At 41.8% G+C, this 19,914-nt stretch overlaps 5 protein-coding genes and 1 pseudogene across 5 annotated transcripts; 3 read left to right on the forward strand and 3 right to left on the reverse strand.

Annotated features, from left to right (window-relative positions):
- The first annotated feature begins 650 nt into the window (after positions 1-650).
- LOC26515603 lies at positions 651-1,504 on the forward strand (annotated as a pseudogene).
- Positions 1,505-1,751: 247 nt separating this feature from the next.
- On the forward strand, positions 1,752-3,811 carry LOC6505556 (prolyl 4-hydroxylase subunit alpha-1). Its single transcript, XM_001964671.4, has 5 exons — positions 1,752-2,124; positions 2,186-2,349; positions 2,408-3,381; positions 3,455-3,620; positions 3,678-3,811. Exons 1-5 carry the CDS (start codon positions 1,937-1,939, stop codon positions 3,770-3,772), a joined length of 1,587 nt encoding a protein of 528 aa, XP_001964707.2. The 5' UTR covers positions 1,752-1,936; the 3' UTR covers positions 3,773-3,811.
- A 272-nt stretch (positions 3,812-4,083) lies between these two features.
- On the forward strand, positions 4,084-5,943 carry LOC6505558 (prolyl 4-hydroxylase subunit alpha-1). The gene is made up of 5 exons (XM_044714329.1): positions 4,084-4,293; positions 4,353-4,516; positions 4,574-5,523; positions 5,585-5,750; positions 5,809-5,943. Exons 1-5 carry the CDS (start codon positions 4,106-4,108, stop codon positions 5,901-5,903), a joined length of 1,563 nt encoding a protein of 520 aa, XP_044570264.1. The 5' UTR covers positions 4,084-4,105; the 3' UTR covers positions 5,904-5,943.
- LOC6505973 (prolyl 4-hydroxylase subunit alpha-2) lies at positions 5,585-10,161 on the reverse strand. Its single transcript, XM_001964669.4, has 6 exons — positions 9,899-10,161; positions 7,778-7,932; positions 7,561-7,717; positions 6,348-7,203; positions 6,126-6,291; positions 5,585-6,066 (listed from the first exon to the last, which is right to left on the reverse strand). The coding sequence occupies exons 1-6, from the start codon at positions 10,069-10,071 to the stop codon at positions 5,966-5,968; spliced, it is 1,608 nt and encodes a 535-aa protein (XP_001964705.1). The 5' UTR covers positions 10,072-10,161; the 3' UTR covers positions 5,585-5,965.
- Positions 10,162-10,764: 603 nt separating this feature from the next.
- LOC6505972 (prolyl 4-hydroxylase subunit alpha-1) lies at positions 10,765-14,619 on the reverse strand. Its single transcript, XM_001964668.3, has 8 exons — positions 14,305-14,619; positions 13,301-13,455; positions 13,091-13,241; positions 12,440-12,645; positions 12,224-12,372; positions 11,411-11,920; positions 11,193-11,358; positions 10,765-10,888 (listed from the first exon to the last, which is right to left on the reverse strand). Exons 1-8 carry the CDS (start codon positions 14,478-14,480, stop codon positions 10,788-10,790), a joined length of 1,614 nt encoding a protein of 537 aa, XP_001964704.1. The 5' UTR covers positions 14,481-14,619; the 3' UTR covers positions 10,765-10,787.
- Positions 14,620-15,432: 813 nt separating this feature from the next.
- LOC6505971 (prolyl 4-hydroxylase subunit alpha-1) lies at positions 15,433-17,831 on the reverse strand. The gene is made up of 6 exons (XM_001964667.3): positions 17,344-17,831; positions 17,074-17,264; positions 16,856-17,010; positions 16,132-16,557; positions 15,875-16,049; positions 15,433-15,576 (listed from the first exon to the last, which is right to left on the reverse strand). Exons 1-6 carry the CDS (start codon positions 17,829-17,831, stop codon positions 15,554-15,556), a joined length of 1,458 nt encoding a protein of 485 aa, XP_001964703.3. The 3' UTR covers positions 15,433-15,553.
- Positions 17,832-19,914: the final 2,083 nt, after the last annotated feature.

The following is a 19,914-nucleotide window of genomic DNA, read 5'->3' on the forward strand; positions in this document are numbered from 1 at the left end:
CTAGATAGCAGCTAAAGCTTTAAAACTGCGAGTAAAGTTTGCGTACGAATCAAACAGGCAGGCGAACATGATTATTTCTGCCCAAGTGTTGATCCTGTTCAATAATATACATACTTTATAGGGTCGGAGGGCTGCTTTATTGCGGTACACACATTTGACAAAAATTAGAATACCTTCTGCCAGGGTTTTAATAATTCATTATGTCAGATTGTCGTTTTCTTTCATTGATAGTCACTTCATTCCTTATGTTCGTGAAAATTTATAGTGTTGAGTTAAATCTTATCATTTTCCAGATCCGCCATTGCGTGTAACAGACATTTTTATCAAAATGGTTTGCTCAATATATGGATAGGTGCTACAAACTAATATATTTCCAACTATAAGTTTTAAGCCAGACACGGCGGTTTGAAGCCGTGAATAAGGAGAGTGAATAAGGAAATGGTGTCTGTTGACACCACTTTGCGCCCCATCTACAATTTAGTGAATCAAAATTGTTTATGTTTCATCCAAACTTCTCCCTAACCAACTGATTATTGGCAAATGGTTAAATTAAAAAAAAAACGAATTAAAACAATACCCTTCATTTGGTTTATCTCTCATCATTTCTGTATTCTTCCTTATTCCTGTATTCTTCTGTATTTCTTCGTAGAATGCCGTCCAATGTAATATCTTTTAATTTGCAATAATACATATAATAAAGCAAATTGAAGCGGCACTACCCGCTCCCGAGGGAAAGCTGACCCCCGTGCCCGTTAAGGATATCCAGGGTCGCATTACCAACGGCTACTCCGCCTACGAGGGCAAGGTCCCCTACATTGTCGGCCTGAGCTTCAGCGTGACCATCAACTACGGTGCCAGCATGCGTCACCAGCCCCAGTACTCCCACTGGGTGGGCAGTGGCGACATGATCCAGCACCCCCACTACAACAGCGGCAACCTCCACAACGACATCTCCCTGATCCGTACCCCCCACGTTGATTTCTGGTACTTGGTCAACAAGGTGGAGCTGCCCAGTTTCAACGACCGCTACAACGGCTATGGTGGATGGTGGGCCGTGGCGTCCGGATGGGGCAGCACCTACACCGGCAGCTCCTTGCCCGACTGGCTCCAGAGCGTTGATGTCCAGATCATGTCTCAAGAAGACTGCAGCAACTACTGGTCTCTCCACGAAAACATGATCTGCATCAACACTGCCGGCGGCAAGTCCACTTGCGGCGGTGACTCCGGCGGCCCTCTGGTCACACACGACGGCAACCGTCTTGTGGGCCGGATACCCCGCTGTCTTTACCCGTGTCACTGGCTACTTGGAATGGATCCGCGACACCACTGGAATTTCCTACTAAGCCTTTTTATTTGTCCCAACATTAAAGGGGTTTTTAGAGAATAATAAATTCTAATTGAATAAAAAGCTTGTATTATTAAATCTGGAGAAGACTAGCCCTACGTATGTGGCAGATGGAGAAAATTTTAAGAACCAATTTACTAGAAATATTATACGTATGTATAGCTTACCCAATGGCATTTTTTTTGTGGTTCAATACCTAAAATTATATCGTTGCCCAAGATATGCTCGTCAAGTTGGAGATGACTCCGGAAAAATTATAATACCATCTGCAGTTGAATAAAAGGAGTACATTTATTGAACTTTTAGTGTTATCTTTGTTTTATTTATTTTAAAAGTGTCCATATGTCAAGTAATTAAAATTTATTGAATGAGAGCTAACAGTCAAAAAAGAGCAAGAGGGTGGAGCCGCACAAGTAGCTTTGTTTGTCTATCTGTATCTGTGACTCTGGCTCTGCCTTTAGCTGGCATCTTTGTTTGTTCAACGTTTTTTCTGGATACGTGACAGTTTTCAAATGGAGCACACTTTTTTTAACCAAACCACACTATCCAAGGCGGATGGTAGCTTAGTATTCAACTGTCGGTCTTTCCATAATGTCACATTTCAATTGGAGTTCCGTTTTGGGAATTTTCCTGCACTTGATTTTTAATGGAGGAGTTCACGCGGAGTTCTATTCCTCGGCAGATGCGATGCAAGATCTGGTTCAAGTAGAGCGGGAGATTTTAAATGCCACGCGTTCTTATCTGGAGGAACAACAAAAGCAGTTGGATTTTTATAGAAAGTGAGTTTCATAATATACAAATCCATTGTACAGTTTCATAATATATTTATTTGACCCACAGATTTTTGGAGCAAATAAAAGAAGAACATGATTGGGTTGTCGAACAAACGGATTTGAATGAGTACTTGGGTCACCCTTTGCATGCTTTTCGTTTGATCAAAAGATTGGTTCAGGATTGGGATGAGCTCGTATTTGATCCCATAGTTTCCAACGCGCCTAGAGAAGGTTGGTTGTATAAATTACTAGGCATTTGAAAATTATTTGTGAAACTTATTTTTTCTAGAACTTCGCGAATTTGTGGACAGTGTAGTCAACGAATTGGGCTATCCAAATCCATCAGAACTCCATGGGGCTGTTAAAGGCATCGCCAGACTTCAAAAAGTCTATAATCTCACCACAACTGATGTCGCCGATGGCCTTATTGATGGGGTATTATACGATTCCGAGCTTAGCTGGCGGGAATGCTATGAAATTGGAGTTGTACTCTTCGATCTCGGGGAATACCAACGGTCACTGGAGTGGCTTCAAGTGGCCTTTGTCATTCTTAGAGCGAATCCCGGCCAAGAGGAAAACGAAAATTTCTACTTATCCGATATAAAGGAATACGCGGCACTTGCAAACTTAGAATTAGGAAATTCCGAGCGATCTGAACGACTTTTAAATCAAATTCTTGAGAAGGAACCCACAAATACGTCCCATCTAACCCGCAAGTATATTGAGGCCAGAAAGCCGGGAAAGTCTTCGGAAGTAAATAATCCCTCATGGTATGCAAATTATACGAGACTATGTCAGGGTAAAAAGTTACCAGAGGAGAGTACTGGAAGGCCCTTAAGTTGCTATTTGGATGGAAGGACAAATCCCTACTTCGTATTGGCACCGCTGCAAGTAGAGCCAGTACACCTTGATCCGGATATAAATGTCTACCATAGAATGCTAAGCCAGCAACAAATTAATTCAATATTCGAGGAGGCGGACAAGCTAACAATGTACCGTTCCGCCGTGGCTGGGAATGCCGGGAAAAGCACCGTGGCCGATCTCCGGGTCAGCCAGCAAACGTGGCTGAATTATACTTCTCCAATCATGAAGTCGATAAGCCGGATTATTCAGTTTGTTTCCGGTTTCGATATAGCTGGAGCGGAATTTATGCAAGTAGCTAATTACGGCGTGGGCGGACAGTATGAGCCGCATCCTGATTACTTCGAATTTAACTTGCCGCAGCAATTCCAAGGGGATCGGATCTCCACCAGCATGTTTTATGTAAGTATTTGGTTATTTATGCTTATTTATTTTATTAATATTAATATTATATTATTTATTTATGTAATTTTAGCTTTCAAATGTGGAGCAAGGCGGCTATACAGTATTCACAAAACTGAATGTATTCCTGCCTCCTATTCAAGGAGCCATGGTCATGTGGCACAACTTGCATCGGTCACTGGATGTGGATGCGCGAACGTTGCATGCAGGCTGTCCAGTCTTAGTTGGTTCTAAACGAAGTAAGTTTTAATATACTTTTTCTATATTCATTAGGCTAAAAATCACTCATTTTATAGTTGGCAATATTTGGATGCACTCGGGCTTCCAGGAGTTCCGCCGTCCTTGTAATTTAACTTCGGATAGTTACAAGTCGGCAGCCTACAGAAATTGAAACTTTAAAAAGGTTGACTCAGTCAATATTAGAGCGCAGTCATAGATTTAAATAATTTTTTAGCTTAAAAGGTTTCCCCAAATTTAAATAAAGGTTTTTTATTTCTTCCCAAAACTGAGTTCTTTATTATGAAAAAAGGCGCAGTTGAACGTCGCACGAGTTGAACGAGCTATTTACCTTGAAGCACTTGTATTTGTATCTGCCGGTGTCTGGACTTCTTGTTTGCATACCTTCTGTATGCCTACGTGACAGCTTGAGCTCTTTGGGCTTAATTCGCACTCAAGTACGATGATAGGCACGCCCCTAGGCAGACTCCTCAGTCAGTAGCTCAGAATGTTGCATTTAACTTGGTACTTGGCTTGTGGAATGCTCCTGCATTTAATTTTCATTGAAAGTGCGAAGGGAGAGTTTTATTCTTCCATAGATAGTATGCAGGATCTGGTTAAAGTGGAGGAGAATCTGATAAATGCCACTCGTTTGTATCTGGAGGCACAGCAGAAGCAATTATACATTTACAGCCGGTATTTATTTTTAAATTGGATGACTCTTCAGAAATGTGATTAAAGAAGTTCCCGTGTAGTTTCATACAACAAATCAAACAGGAACAAAAATCGGCCAGGACCTTACCCAACTTGGATGAGTACCTGGAACATCCTTTACACTCTTTCAGATTTTTGAAGCGTTTTGTTTACGATTGGGATACGCTTATCCTTGGTCCAATAGTGAACAATAATCCAAGAGAAGGTAAGTCTTGAATCGACGAGATTAATTACAAAGCTCCTAATCTGACATTTTCCTTAGAGTTTCAACACTCTGTGAACGATTTATTCGAAAACTTGGGCTACCCCAATAGCTCGGAGGTTCAAGGAGCTGTTAAAGGGTTGGCTAGACTCCAAAAAGTCTATAATCTCACCGCTTCGCATCTGGCAGACGGAGCTATACATGGTTTACTCTATGAATCACAACTGGATTGGAGTGATTGCTATGAAATTGGAGTCCAGCTCTTTGACATTGGAGATTATTCAAAGTCAGAAGAGTGGCTGGAGGAAGCTTTGATCCTCTTGGAAGAAAATCTTGAAATGGACCATTCCGACCTATATGTATCTGATATTCGGGAATACTTGGCTTTAGTTAACTTCGAATTGGGCCACTCTAACCGAGCTAAAAGTCTTTTGAATGAAAATTCCGCTCAGCTAACTCTTAAGTACTTGGAAAATTCCAGATCGAGGGAGATTCTGGAAGAAGGCGATTTTCCTTGGTTTGCCAATTACTCAAGACTTTGTCAAGGTAAACGATTGCCAGAAAAACAAGACAATATCCTTAAGTGCTATTTGGATGGAAAACGGCATGCCTTTTTCACTCTGGCACCTTTGAAAGTAGAGCAAGTACATCTGGATCCCGATATCACCGTATACCATGGAGTTCTAAGCTCCAAACAAATTTCTTCCATTTTTACGGAGTCCAACAAAAAGGAAAGAATACGATCGGGGGTAGCTGGTGAAAATGGAGAAGACAGAACAGTCAAGGACATTCGTGTAAGCCAGCAAACTTGGCTGAACTACTCAACCCCAACTATGCAATATGTTAACAGGATTAATGAGTATATTTGCGGTCTTACTATGCGGGGGGCTGAAGAAATGCAGGTTGCCAACTATGGAGTTGGTGGTCAATATGAGCCTCATCCTGATTATTTCGAGTTTGATTTGCCGCCAGACTTTGACGGCGACCGAATTTCCACAAGCATGTTTTATGTGAGTAATTAGTACTAATATTTCTATGGTATTTATATCCCAATCTCTTTATCTTCTACAGCTGTCCAATGTCCAACAAGGTGGCTATACAGTCTTCCCTAACCTAAATGTATTTCTGCCTCCAGTTAAGGGTTCCATGGTACTGTGGCATAACCTTCATTATTCCCTGGATGTAGACGCCAGGACCTGGCATGCCGGATGTCCCGTCATAGTGGGCTCCAAAAAGAGTAAGTTATTTAAGCGTCTTCATTCTTTTAATATACTTTTCTTAACAATATTTCACAGTTGGTAACATCTGGATGCATTCGGGATCTCAAACCTTCCGTCGACCATGTCATCTCATCTCAGACCGTCATAAATCACTGGCGTATCGCAATTAATCGCTTCCTTCACTTTTAATAAATTAAAATCTTAGTTTTAGTGAGTTTTTAAGATGACAACTTTAGTCAAAGTCTCTGAAGGGTACTGAGATTTCATGGTTTCGCTGGAGACCGCAGGGCCTTACATTATGCTGATTCCGTTCTCTTATCCAAACATTGGCAACTGCAGTCAAAAGGTTACTAGTATTCAATGTTCAATAAAGAGTTATTTGGGCTACTCACTCCACTTGCTTCCTTGGAGGACAGGGCAAGCTGCATGCTTTGTGCGATAATCCTGATCTCCGGACTCATGTAGATTGTACCAAAAGAGCAGGCTTCCTTTTTCGGGAGTAACCAATAAGGGTAAAAAGGGAAAGGCAGTACCTCCTCCTGCCTCCACATCAGAGAGCTGGAAGAGTATTTTATTTAATTCGAAAAATAATATCAATTATGGATTATACCCACATAATATATTCCCGTGGCTATGCGGTTTCCTCTGTCGTCCCCCTCATCGTAAATGTGATTTTCCGGGAAACTGTCCCAGTGGGGTTCGTAATGACCACCGATTCCATAGTTGGCTACCTGCAGCTCTTCGGCAAAGTTCATATCCAGGCTGGATAAATCGCCAACATGGCGACTGAGAATTTTGGTGGCTGCGTTTCGCGAATAATTAAAGGATGCGCCTTGGCTGGTGCGGAAGGCAGCAGCCTGGGAGCCGCCTCCTCCTCCAATGGAATAGACCGTTGATCTTTTGATTTTAGGTCTGGCCATTTTTTTAATGAATTCCGCTGATTTCGAGCTAACCACTTGATGTACCTGAAATACCAAAGGCTCGTGGCTTAGTTCTTCCAGCTTAAAAGGAGCATAACCCAGGCGACTCCTTCGAAAACGACATCTTAATTCTCGCAGTTTGGCTGGGGAAGGATTCAAGTCCCCTCGGCACACCTGTTCGTACATTTTGAATTCCCGGGATGCATGATAGTCCCCAGGTCGGCGTGCCGTCATATGGAGCAAGCCATTCTTATCCCCGTCAGTTATTAGTTCCTCCAATTGCTGACGGGTTTCCAAGAGGTGACTTCTGTGCTCTGGTTCAATCGAGAGAACATGGTTCACCAATCCAAGTGCCGTCTCATGGGCCCCCATTTCCCGATGATAGTCCACCACGGCTTCCATGAAATCCAGGGAAGCAGACTCCTGACCATAGCTCTGTTCTCCGAGCAACTGCATCGATTGTTGTAGCCAAGGCACCGTGTGGTTGAAGTCCCTCAAGGCATACAGGTGTTGGCCAAGAACAAAACAGTCCTGCCAGGACATGGCAGTACTAAAAAGAAATTAAAGACATTTTATACTTTCTCGTCCTCCTTGCTGGAATTATTAATTAACTTCCTTTTTCACTTTCAAAGCTTAAATTTATTAAGTTTATGTTTTGAAAACATTTTTTCTCTCGAACAATAAACTTTCTGACGGAAGAGGAAAACAGAGACATAAACCCAATTGCTATATTGTTTAAAATTTATAATGGGTTGTGTGAAAAAGTTATGTCATAATAAAACACAACATCTGCACCTCAACAACTAACCAGAAAACATTTTAACAATTTGTTGGAAGCTTTGCAAGTTTTTGTACGTCAATGAATCACATTTCAGCTTTAATGAAAATGTGTGAAACGAGAACTCACCCATATTTGACTCCATTAAGAATGCCACTGGCCAACTCGGCCACATCAAGTTGGTAAGTCTGTTGCAGTCGGGTCAAGGCAATTGCTGAGCCCACAAAATCATCCTGAGAGGGAAAGCTTAGATTGGCCTTATGTCCGACCATATTTTCTATGAAGTCTGTAATACCAAAAATGTAGTTTTATATTTCATTTAAGGCTAAAAATATAAATGATTTACTTTCACGACTCGTGTCTGTGGAAACACTGCTCTCGAAAGTCTCCCAGTCGCTATGTAATCGCTTAATTAACCGGAAAGCGTTTACCGGGTTGTTGAGGTAGTCATCTATGTTTTCGGCGGCACTCAGGTGCTCCATTCGGATTGCATCAATTTCGCTGTGGAAAAGGAAAATAAAAATTCAAAAAAAAGATCCCATTAATCAGACTCATAATCGCTGGACAAAGCAACATAACTGAAGGTATTTGCATTAATTAAGTTTGTTAGTTTGGACAAACTACGGCCAAAAATTCTCAGCTCTTTATACACTGATAAAATAAACTTTAGAATTTTAAATACAGGTTGAAATTAATGGCACAATTTTAAATGGAGGTGTAGCTAATTTGCAAAGTTTAATTCCAATCAATAAAATTCAGCAATAAACCAGATAAGAAACTTAAATACACTTATAAAAGGCCATAAAATGTTCAACCTGTAGGTAACTTAAATGGACGATAAGTTACCAACCAATAGCATTATATTCTCGCAGTGCCTGGCACATGGTAGAAACAATTTTTCAGAATTATGGTATAAAAAAATGTATTGTAGAAAAAATACATAAATACAGGTATCCAGGGCTATCGGTGGGTTACCTGTTTTGTATAATTAACGCATTTATTTTCACGCCTGTCTCCTGCAGTGAGGCTAATTTCGAAGTCATTAAGATGGTAGCGTAACCATAATCTAAATCTGAAACAACACTCAACTAATTTCGGTTCAACTCTTTTGTTAAATTAGAATTGTTTCAAAGATTAAGTGGCAGATGTGTTCGCCAATAAATCTACTTTATGTGAAAGAAGACGCCATGTACGTTGAACAATTGTTGAATACACGGAGAAAATAGGGAGACCTGTTCTTAGTTTTATTATTGATCGACTGATGACTCATTTGATTATAAATCTTATACTTTACATTTATCTAACGGTTCTCGAGAGCCAATGCAATCCGGTTTACCAAGTGCGAATGATAAACAAAATTAAAAATATTTATACAAATACGCGACTGAGGCGATGAGTGCACCATATTTTAGAATTCTAAATTTGCCAAGTCGATGACACTTATGGCTGAACAACAAAATAAACTTAAAGCAATTGATTCTTAGATCCGAATACGGATTTGCAGACAGCGGGGCTGGTAGCCATCGATAGCCCCTGATATGCAAATTCATATACACATTTCTTAAATGCCGCCAAATGTTCTCGACATTTGCCCAGCGATGTGTGCTTTATATGAGCCATTAATTAGTATAATAACCGGCGCGAATAAATCAAGCCAAGAAATAGGAGAAATTAGCAGTCCATAAAATAAAAAGAACCGCATCATATCTCAGCAAATAGCCTCAGTTAGGGAATCGACAAATCGCTGGGCATCCAAAGGCTCATAAAGTCCGATTGCCATTCTCTTTTTGGTGCAACCGGTTGAATGGGGATACTAAAAAATCTTTCAATTCGTAATAAAACAGAAGTTATCTAGAGTTTAACATGGCGATGTCTCCTCTAACCCACACCATTTCAATTACCTACAAAACAAAATATTAAAATCGCCCGCCCACCCGGAGCGGCCATTAGTGTGGAATTTATGTGGGTGTTCCACCGCGCTTATGAAATGAAAAATTAATAATCGATTGTCCGCTGACATCTGCCAATTGTTTTTTATTCAATTGAAAAATTGTATACATATATTCTGTTTGGAAATTAAGTGTTTCTTTGAATTCCAATAGTTTTATATGCAAAGTAAGAATCTAATTTGCATTTCATTAAATCAAACGATGGCCATAGGCCTATGCCTAAAGCCAAAACCAGCCTGGATTAGTGAGCTCGACTAAAAACCAGTTAAACTTTCATTTTAGTCCAGGCTTTAAAATAGTCTATTACTAATGGAGGAATGATGTAAAAAAACGCATATATTCTTAAATTTAAACAGGATTGAACAAGGTAACCATAAGTTTTTTACATTTTTTGTTTATTAATTTTAATTTTTAAGAGATTTACTTTTAAAGACAGTATATTTATATTTAAAAGTTTAATTTTTTAAAACAATATTTTGAAACAAGCAAAAACGAATTTATTTTTATAACCAACTTACCTTTGCAGAGCCAAGGCATGTTGGTTTATTTCATTTACATAGTTTTGTAATTCTTCCAGGAGCAGTATCTCTGTTTTAAATAACTTTTCCAAGCCCGAGGTAGAACTGAAAAATTCTCCACGGCAGGATAATATGTGTAGCACAAAAAAAAGGACACTAATCACTGCGGACATATCTCTATTTTAATCGATAATGTTACCGGCTTTCAGATCGCGGCTAGCAATTTGCTTGCTGTTCCACCGGCGCTTCGTCAGAAACTGATTTTGAGTCGACGGCAAAAGCGACGATCTTGTCCGATCTTCTGAAAAAAAAACACAACAAATAAAAAGCTCGAGGCGTACTGCGGGAGGTGATCAAGCAGTTCCAGTACTCGAATCGAATGGCGTGGAATCTGTGGTCAAAGAACTGCCCTAAGGGTTTTATTTCTGCTTGAATAGCTGCCGCATAATGAGTACTTAACAAGAGGAGTTGGGGTCAATAAACTAGAAAGCGCACAAATTATTAAGTAAATTTACATAAGAAAGAACTTCTGGCAATTATTCCAGGAATCATAACATTTGCGCTAGGTGGTGTATATTCAACATTTAAATTATCTGATGCGAATTTCCCCCACTAATTACTTTCACTTTACTGCTAGCAGCAGTTGTCACTTCACAAGCTCAAATATTCAAATCACCCATAGAAACTTTGCCCGTGAACTTGTTTATGCAAATGAAGCCGGCAAAATGAATAGGAGTCGACTGGCTTTTTGTATTCGGTTTTTGGCTCAGCTTCAAGCCAACTCGCCTGGTTTGTTTTGAGTGAGATCGTAAAAGCACTCAAAACACTTTTAACCCACTAAACACCGAAACTAAAACTACAGAAAACTGACTAGGAAATATCACAATGTTTATTTTATTATCTCGTACTCCAAAGAAACCTCATGATCCCGGAAAACATCGCAGGGCCGAGCAAAGGTCTGCGTCATGTCGTGTATCCAAACGTTGCCAACTGCAAAGATCAGGTCAAAATTGTTAAATTCATTTCAAAGGTGAGCTCTAGAGAAGGTGAATGTGACTTGACGGTTCAATTGGGAGGCTCTTAAAGTGGTCTAACATTTAATGTGATTGGTAAGTGCTTTGTCTGACCAAAACAATTGCTGTGAGTTCTCATAAGTAGGTTATTGGGTTTTATTTTAAATTTGCAGACTATAGTGATGTAGAATAAGACATTTTTAAACCTTTTCTTCAATAGATTCATGAACCTACAATCGCCATAACAATATCAATTAATGATTAAAGTTAATAATACTTACTCCACTTACTGCCCTTCAGTACAGGGCAGCCGGCATGCTTGGTTCTGTAATCCATGTCCAAGGACCTGTGCAAGTTGTACCAAAAGAGCACATTTCCCAGCTGGGGCTTGACAGCAAAGTCCAGGAAGGGAAATGCTGTTGCCCCTCCTTGCTCCACATCTGAAAGCTGATTGAAAGTTCTTAATTTATGTACAAACAACAGACTAATACAAACTTACGTAGAAAATGGCAGTGGCGATGCGATTGCCCTCCTCCGCAGGATAATGATTGGGATCCCTGAAAAAGTCCCAGTGCGGCTCGTAGTGACCGCCCACTCCGTAATTGGCCACCTGGAGCTGCTCGCAGTAAGTGGTGTCCAGTCCGGTGGCATCTTTAAGATCCCTGAGCATTCCTTCCATGGTGGGGTGGGATTCGTAGGCCAGCCAGGCGTTCTTGCTCACGCGGAAGGCAGACTTTTTATTTTGTCCTCCGGGTAGGGGATTCACGGTGGACCTTCTCATCCGGGGAACAGCCATTTGACGGAGGTCTCTGATCTTCTGAGCACTGAGCATGTCGTGGTATGTGACCACATAGGGGTCCAGGTTGTGTTCTTCCAACTTTAGAGGTGCCAGCAGGCGAAATGGATGATTTCCTTGACTCAGGCGACACCTCAAATTCCGCTCCTGCCTCGGTGTAGGGTTCACCTCGCCGCGGCACACCTTCTCGTATTGAGCGAATTCGTGAGTTAACTGAAAAGGATTGTGCAAAAAATTAATATTGTTTCAATTTTAGGTGGCGCTAAATAATAATATTTATACAATTAATCAAGCGAGCCGTGGCCTAACGGCTTTTTTTCAAATATCAGATAAAATATGAAAATGAATTCCAAATTGTCTCTTAAATTTTTCAAGCCAAAATTACTCATACGACCTGTTGCTATTTTTGAACTTCATTAAAAATCTATAAATTGCTTTAAAGCTTTTCACTCCATTAAACTATGCGCTAATTCATTTCTTAAATAATTTTAAAATTTTGTGGCTTGTTAAACTCACACTGTAAGAATCGGAGTGCCTGGGCAATAATGGTTCATCGGACTCCTCCGGAAGTGCCACACCTTTGTCGCCCAAGTGCCAATTCCGGATGCGTTTCGGATCGAACTGGAGAACCCGCTGGCTGAGCTCGTAGGCCGTGTCGAAGTCGCCTAAAAAATATAATCGAATTCGAATCAAACAGTGTCCCCGAAGCTGTGGCACTCGTTCAATGCTCACCCAGTTGGAACAAACCCTTGGCCACCGTTTCCATTTTGTTGAGGGTATCGTAGTCGGGTCCGTTGGTTGGCGGTGAGTGGGCGGGGCTGCTGTGCCGCCGCAAACGCTCCATTGACTCCCTTATCCATACCTTGGTGTTGTTGTAGTCCTCCATTTCAAAGAGTTGTTGGCCGAGCTGGAAGCAATCCTGCCAACTCATGTCGCTGCTAAAAATAAAAACTAAAATGGTTATTTATACAAAAATCGACTGGAAGATGCTCTAAGTTCCTATAACAGATGTTGGGCTTATTTGAATTTCAATAAAACAAAACTTTAAATAACAAAACATGCATAGTTTCACGGTTTATGGCAAAATAAAAAATCAAAGCATAAACTTGTGGGTGCTCCAAATCTGTTTTTTTAAATAACTGGTATCAGAAGTTTTATGAATGCATAAAGTATAACTTCTGTGTTTATAATCAAGATATGAGTTTTTAATATTCCAACATGTTTTGAGGAAACACGGATGAACGAATTATAAACTATTTCCAGAGCATTGAGACTTTCTGGAGAGGATTTGGAAATATATAGGTTTGGGGCAGGGATTAGCTTGAATAACTCGGCGTGTTTTAAGCCTGGCTGGTTATTGCTTATTCGCCCCCATCATCTCACCCGTATTTGACGCCATTCAGGATGCCTGCGGCGACCTGGGCCACATCCAATTTATAGGTGCTCTGCAGGCGCACCAAAGCCAAGGCAGCACCCTCCACATCTTCTTGGCTGGGGAAACTCAGTCCGTAGCTACCACGTGTTACATTGAAGTCTGGAAAAATAAAACCAAATTTAATTTGCACCGCTTTAGGAAGTTTAAGAAGTACACACTCATATCCTCTGAAATCTGCTGAAGGCGTCCTTCCATTAATGACCAGTCCGTGTTGAGGCGCTTCATCAGCCGATAAACATTCACGGGATTGGTCAGGTAATTTTCCGTGTCCTTGGACGCCGATACATGCTCCTGTTCGATGGAGGACAATTCTCTGCCAAATTTTAAACGGGTTTTGGATTAGTAGTATGTTAGGTGCCTACCAGTTTAACCGATTTATGACTCGTGTCGTCATAGGAGGTGACTTTGCATGCGCATACCCGTATTCCGACTTAATTAATTCTAATTTATGTGTGATTCTATATTCATAATAGTTTTTATGATCGCTGCGATAAGAAACAAAGCAGGCGAAATGGAATAAAACGAAAGCGAAATGCCACGATCACGTAGCAAACATGATAACCAATTTTATTTTAATATTTTCTTCTTCTCCCAATTCTTGATACCTTTGGGTAATGTTTGAATGACTTCTCTCTCAAGGAAGTGTGTCTTATCTATCATTAGAATTAGTTGACACCTTAAAAGTCGACACAATGTCTGGCACCCTGGAGTCTTATGTGTAAACTTTATAAACTAGTTCCCGAAAGGGCCATTAAAACTTTAATGGATTTGCTAACAATGGGTTGTAATTAAATTAGCATTGTTTTTATTTGAATACGAGATCTGGCTAAAAGTATATTTAATTTTGTAGGCTGTTGCATTAAATTTGGCTTAAAGTGTATTATATAAGCTCCTATTTCAAAGATCCTTTTATACCAAAAAATATATATAAAATAGTATTGTGGGACTATTGTGGGCAAATTATTCCAAAATATTCCACTACACTTTAAATGATTCAATGTATTATAAAGGCCACAGGATAACTTTTTAAACCCTTTTGTGTTAAAATTCAATTAGAAGAGTTGTGTCACTAGTATCTGGGTCAATTTATCATTTTAGGATTTCTTATCATTTCTGTTTTGGATTTCTAACCATTGCACATATTTTTCGTTCTATAACTTACCGTTCCAATTGCTGCAGAGATGTCTTTATTCCATTAACCTTAGATCTCAGCTGTAGCATGAGATGTTCCTCTGTTTTTAAAAGTTCCTCCAGACCCGTAATGGAAGAAAAATAATCCGAGGCAAGAGAACTGTGACCCCAACAGGACACAAGTCCCACCAGTAGAAGTAATCGCATTCTCTCTCAGTTCAGTACTCCTCGCTTGTAGTTATCCTTTATCAAATGGTGTCAATAAATTTGTATCAATATTTTCTCTACTAATCCGTCGTCGTTCGCGTCTCGTGGCGAACTGATCGGATAGATCTTCGACGGATCTCGATTCTCAGACATCCCGGAGCGAGAATTAATTTCGCAAACTAGTTGCGGCTGGCCGTCTATGATTTGAAGAAAACTGTTTTATTAGCCAGTTCTGTGCATGTTCCGAGAACCCAAAAACCGAAGAGAAGTTCGAGAATATCGAGCGTGTTTTATGGCTTGTTTTGTGCTGATTTACTGATGCTTATCGGCCGAACGAGCTCGTTTCGAATTCAGAATTCGATTCGGGCTCAGAATCGGATTTGCGGCTATTGTTTTTGGCCCGGATTGGAGCAGCCCGAGCATATTAATACGGGCTAATTGGTCGTTAGCTCTTTGATATTTAGCACTGCACTACGCTACTTTTTTGGATTTTGGTTTTGCGACAGTGTTGGAAAATCGGGCGAATCTTTATGGCCAATTAACATTTCACATCCGACCGGTGCGACAGTGCCATGTTGTGGTTTATGGACCCCCGACTGTGGTATTATTTATTCTATCCCCCCGGGCTGCCAATTTGGAGCAATGATTTGTTAATGAGCCAGCCGACGGAGTCTACTATAATTCACGATGTTTTGATTTGCAATCTTGGATGCTTGATTTATCGACTTCTGAGGCGGTCAACACTTGTTTTATGGCCCACCAATGAGCTCAGCTGTCTCACCAACTTCCACTTAACAACAAACACCAAACAGAAACAGAAAAGCCGCAGATGGCTCACAAATATGGATCTCATTCAAGCCGAAATGCCTCCCATTTCGCTTTTGTTTACCCAACCCATTCACATTGCCGGCCACTCCCCACGGCCAATAACGCAATAAAAGGCAGATTTTTAATCAAATGCCAAGGCCAACTTTATTTCAGTCCCCCGCAGCCAATTAATGCATACATATGTACGTAACACGCATCGTGGAAAGCCCTCGTGGAAAACTCTCGCATCAATTTCCCCGACAGAGTCAACTGAGTCCTGTCCATGCAGCTGCATTTGCAATTGAAATGAATACAAATGAAAATGAAAACAGAGTCGCCAGGCAAGGAGTCGACTAAAAGATACCCTGGATTTTGGTATAAGATGTATATCAAGTTTAAAGCAATAAAAATCTATAAAATGTAACTAATGTGTACTTTAAGTTGTAATTTAATTTTAAATATTTGAAGTAGTTTACTCCATATTCGATACAGAGTATCTTTAGTCGACTGACAGCATTGGGAGATGAAAAAAGTGGCACTGGGCTGAAAATCAAATCCCGTCACGCACTTTTCGTCCGGATACTTACAAACTTGAAAACCCAGGAGCACCGGACATACAGCGTGCTGACTGCGGTAGTCCCACTCCGGAGGAGATACGTCGGAGGTGCGTGTACGCCAGTAGAGCACCGAACCACGTGGGATATTCACTCCGAGTTCCAGTTGGGGGAAAACCAGGGCACCTCCCATTCCGGCCTCTTGCAACTGAAAGAGCCGTGATGAGCCAAAAATTAATTAGCGACACATTAGTCAATTAATTTGGAAGCAAGTGCGGGAAACCACGTACTTTCAGCATGCCACGTGCCACATGTCCCGGATTATCCTCCAACCGGGAGGTGGTATGTTCGTGGCTATGACGACGTGCCTCCCACGCTGGCTTCTGGACTCCCGTCTTGTCGTCAAGGTGATGGAGAATACTTTTCAGCTTCTTCTGAGCCAGCTTAGAAAACTCCAGAGGCTGGTAACCAGGTCTGCTATCCTTCTGCTCGTCGGTGAGCTCTAGCAATTGATCGGTCTGCTTTAAGGTCATTACATTGTGATATAGCACCACATGAGGGTCTGAGCTCAGGGGCTCCAATCTGGCGGGCTGGAGGAGGGTCCATGGCGTTCGTCCTTCAAAATGACACTGACTGAAGCGACTTCCTATTGTGGGTGCTTGGGTTGCCCCGCGGCAGAGTTCCCCGACGAGCAACTGTTCCGCAGACTTAGTTTTCTGTGAAAATTGATTTTAAATTACTTAAGGGCATTCTTACAAATATATATGCATTTTTTTTTGTTTATACAGGCTTTTATAAAAGTTATCGAGAAATAAATATGCTCATTTCACAAATAATTTAAGATTGTAATAGATATGCTGGCGATTATCTTATTTAAACTAACTATGAAACCCCCTTGACAGCTTGAAAATGTGAAATACAAAGGATTAGAAACAATTTCTTTTATGTTTCAGAGAGGCGTAACCTTTGACTTTAAAATTACAGGCTTAACCTGAAAGTTAGTCCTTCACTTACTTGCGTCTTTTCCTTTGACTTTTGTGTCTTTCCCGCGGGCAAATCCTTCTTGGCCAGACGTTTCTCAATCTTAGCCTTGGCTTTTAAAACGTTTTGGTTCGTCGGAAACAGGAGCAGCAACTCCTCGGCAGCTGTCAGAGCCCGGGTAAGTTCACCTAAAACGGAAACAACATTTTAAAAAGGATAAAAAATTGCATTTGACCCTGAGGTGTAGCAACCTGCTTTGTATTCCATGTTTAGTTGTTCTTCTAGAATCTGGACACGACCATTTTCCCGTTCCTTTGTGTAGTCCGTGGAGTTTTCAGTGGGCGATGGCAGCTTGTTCATGGCTGTTTCCAGCCAAAATCTAGCCACAGAGGACTCTGAATTGCGCGCCACTTCCAGGCAGTCGCCCCAGGACATTGCCGAGCTATAAGTATGCAAACAATTTTTGATTGCTTTCCTTGGCTCCTCTTTGTGAGCATTTTTTCTATTTTCGGTTGTCTTACCCCATCTTTATGCCATTGACTAGACCCAACGAGAGACTGCTGGGCTCTAAGTCATAGACCGATTGCAGGTGGAGGAGGCGGCTTAGGGATTCCTCATACTCCTCATCGGTGGGCAGGGCTAGGTTTCTTTTGGTGAATTCCTCATTCACACCAAGTTGATCTGTGGCATTTGCCATTTGCTCTAGTCTGGGCCAAACACTATCAAAACGTTTCAGAATGGTGAGAACATTCAAGGGATTGCCCATGTACTCCTCCACGCCATCGGGGTGTACCTGGCGGTGTACCTCTGCAATGGCCTCCGTCTCCCTTCGGATCTCCTCCAGCTGTAACTCTAGCCGCTCAATATAATCCCTCAGTTCATCAATAAGCTGGGTCTCTGTGTCCAAGAGAGCCTCCAGTTGCTCTTCACCTTTAAGAGAACTTCCATAAGCCATGGAAGCCATCAGCATAAGCTGACATAGGCACAGAAATCCAAGCGACATTTGCATAATTAGCAAATGATTTTTCTGTGATATGTGTTCTGTGTTTCTCTTCTTCCGTCGGGTCAATGACTAGAGATATTTTTTGTATAAAATCTTCGATTTAAGCACAGAACTTGCGACCGAACAGCTTGGATGATGTTACTAAACTGACCCCAAGAATCGTAACATTCGAGCCTAGATGTTTGTTTTTCTCTAGAAAGTGGTTCGTCAAGTTTTTGTAATAAGTTATCTACCATTCATAATAATAATAATAAATGGCCATCACAACCCTATCGGGTCACAGCCTGTTGCACAATTTGCCTCCACGCTTTCCTGTCCTGGGCCCGCGCTCGCCAGTTGGTAACACCAGATGTAGACAGGGCTTCCATCACCTGGTCCTGCCAACGTATCCGGGGTCGTCCTCTCCTCCGTTTTCCGACGATTACCGCATCAAATACCTTACGAGCCGGAGCGTCTTCTTCCATACGGGCGATGTGACCCAGCCAGCGGAGTCTTTGAATTTTGACTCGGCTTACTATGTCAACATCCCCGTACAGCTCATACAGCTCGTGGTTCCATCTGGTGCGATAAGCATCGCCAACGCAGATTGGACCAAAGATTTTGCGGAGAATCTTTCTCTCGAACACTCCAAGAGCAGCTGCATCGGATTGCACCACTGTCCAGCACTCCGCACCATATAAGAGTACTGGAAGAATGAGCGTCCTGTAGAGTGTTATTTTTGTCGGTCGAGAGAGAGCTCTACTGTTAAAGTGCCTACTGAGCCCAAAGTAGCACCTGTTGGCAAGTGTGATTCTCCGCTTAATCTCCAGGCTGACATCATTTGTGCTAGATATTGCAGATCCAAGGTAAATGAATTCCTTCACGGACTCAAAACTATGGCTTCCTGCAGATAGCTGGGAATCAAGACGCCGCGATTCCCTGCTAGAGCACACCATAAACTTTGTCTTATCCATGTTAACTGCCAGTCCTACTTTAGCTGACTCTTTTTCAATAGCCCCGAAGGCTGCTGTAACATCACGCTTGGTTCGGCCAATGATATCAATATCATCAGCGTAGCCAAGGAGTTGGACACATCTGTTTGTTAGAATAGTGCCCGTCCGATGCACTCCAGCCTTCCTTATAATACTCTCCATTAGAATGTTGAAGAGCATACAAGACAGCGAGTCGCCTTGTCTGAGACCACACTTGGTATAAAAGGTTTCAGATTGGTCATTTCCTACCCTGACAGAGCTGATGGTGTTGCTCAATGTCATCATGCAAAGCCGTATTAGCTTTGCTGGTATACCAAGCTCAGACATGGCGGCATATAGGCGATCTCGCCGGGGACTATCGAATGCTGCCTTGTAATCGACGAAGAGGTGATATGTGTCGATCTGATTTTCGTAGGACTTCTCCAGGATTTGGCGCAAGGTGAAAATCTGGTCAATAGTGGATTTGCCAGGCCTGAACCCGCACTGATAAGGTCCAATCAGTGCTTCGGCATGGGGTTTCAGGTTTTCACACAGTACGCTCGTAAGGACCTTGTATGCGACTGGAAGAAGACTAATGCCACGGTAATTGGTGCGCAATGTGGCATCACCCTTCTTCAGGATAGGACAGATCATGCTGTGGTTCCAATCGTCGGGCATGCTCTCCGTAAGCCATATCTTGCTGATTAGTTTGTGCATGCTCCCTACCAACATATCACCAGCAGCCTTAAACAATTCAGCCGGCAGGCCGTCAGCACCTGCGGATTTATTGTTTTTAAGTCGTTGGATTGCATCCTTGACTTCGGCATGGCTTGGGGTCGGTACGTCCACATCAGTACCATAGATTGGGGTTTGTGGATCATACTCTCCATAGTCATCATGGCCAGAGCCAGCTAATAGACTTGAGAAGTGATCCCTCCATAACCTCAGCACAATCTCTGCATCTGTGATTAGGTTTCCGTCATCGTCCTTGCACGCAACTCCTCCAGCCTTAAAACCTTGGGTCAGACGCTTAACCCTCTGGTAGAAGTTACGAGCTTCATTCCGGTCTCTGCTGCTCTCAATGCTCTCACACTCACGCCTCTCCTGTTCTCTCTTCTTGCGTCTGAAGAGGCGTTTCT

Source organism: Drosophila ananassae, chromosome 2L, assembly GCF_017639315.1.
Source record: "Drosophila ananassae strain 14024-0371.13 chromosome 2L, ASM1763931v2, whole genome shotgun sequence".
Taxonomy (NCBI): domain Eukaryota; kingdom Metazoa; phylum Arthropoda; class Insecta; order Diptera; family Drosophilidae; genus Drosophila; species Drosophila ananassae.

Bases quoted from the DNA above. Each gene is read 5' to 3' on its own strand.
- LOC6505556 (XM_001964671.4), top strand. From the start codon at position 1,937: ATGTCACATTTCAATTGGAGTTCCGTTTTGGGAATTTTCCTGCACTTG. The intron at 2,350-2,407 runs GTTGGTTGTATA...TATTTTTTCTAG, and splicing joins TTCCAACGCGCCTAGAGAAG to AACTTCGCGAATTTGTGGAC. The intron at 3,621-3,677 runs GTAAGTTTTAAT...CTCATTTTATAG, and splicing joins CTTAGTTGGTTCTAAACGAA to TTGGCAATATTTGGATGCAC.
- LOC6505558 (XM_044714329.1), top strand. From the start codon at position 4,106: ATGTTGCATTTAACTTGGTACTTGGCTTGTGGAATGCTCCTGCATTTA. The intron at 4,294-4,352 runs GTATTTATTTTT...GTTCCCGTGTAG, and splicing joins CAATTATACATTTACAGCCG to TTTCATACAACAAATCAAAC. The intron at 5,751-5,808 runs GTAAGTTATTTA...AATATTTCACAG, and splicing joins CATAGTGGGCTCCAAAAAGA to TTGGTAACATCTGGATGCAT.
- LOC6505973 (XM_001964669.4), bottom strand. From the start codon at position 10,071: ATGTCCGCAGTGATTAGTGTCCTTTTTTTTGTGCTACACATATTATCC. The intron at 7,718-7,777 runs GTAAATCATTTA...TTGGTATTACAG, and splicing joins CACAGACACGAGTCGTGAAA to ACTTCATAGAAAATATGGTC. The intron at 7,204-7,560 runs GTGAGTTCTCGT...ATTTCTTTTTAG, and splicing joins CTTAATGGAGTCAAATATGG to TACTGCCATGTCCTGGCAGG.
- LOC6505972 (XM_001964668.3), bottom strand. From the start codon at position 14,480: ATGCGATTACTTCTACTGGTGGGACTTGTGTCCTGTTGGGGTCACAGT. The intron at 13,456-14,304 runs GTAAGTTATAGA...AAAATTTGGCAG, and splicing joins TCTCTGCAGCAATTGGAACG to AGAATTGTCCTCCATCGAAC. The intron at 13,242-13,300 runs GTGTGTACTTCT...TTATTTTTCCAG, and splicing joins GCAGATTTCAGAGGATATGA to ACTTCAATGTAACACGTGGT.
- LOC6505971 (XM_001964667.3), bottom strand. From the start codon at position 17,831: ATGCAAATGTCGCTTGGATTTCTGTGCCTATGTCAGCTTATGCTGATG. The intron at 16,558-16,855 runs GTAAGTGAAGGA...CAATTTTCACAG, and splicing joins AGTCAAAGGAAAAGACGCAA to AAAACTAAGTCTGCGGAACA. The intron at 15,577-15,874 runs GTAAGTATCCGG...TTGCAAATGCAG, and splicing joins GCTCCTGGGTTTTCAAGTTT to CTGCATGGACAGGACTCAGT.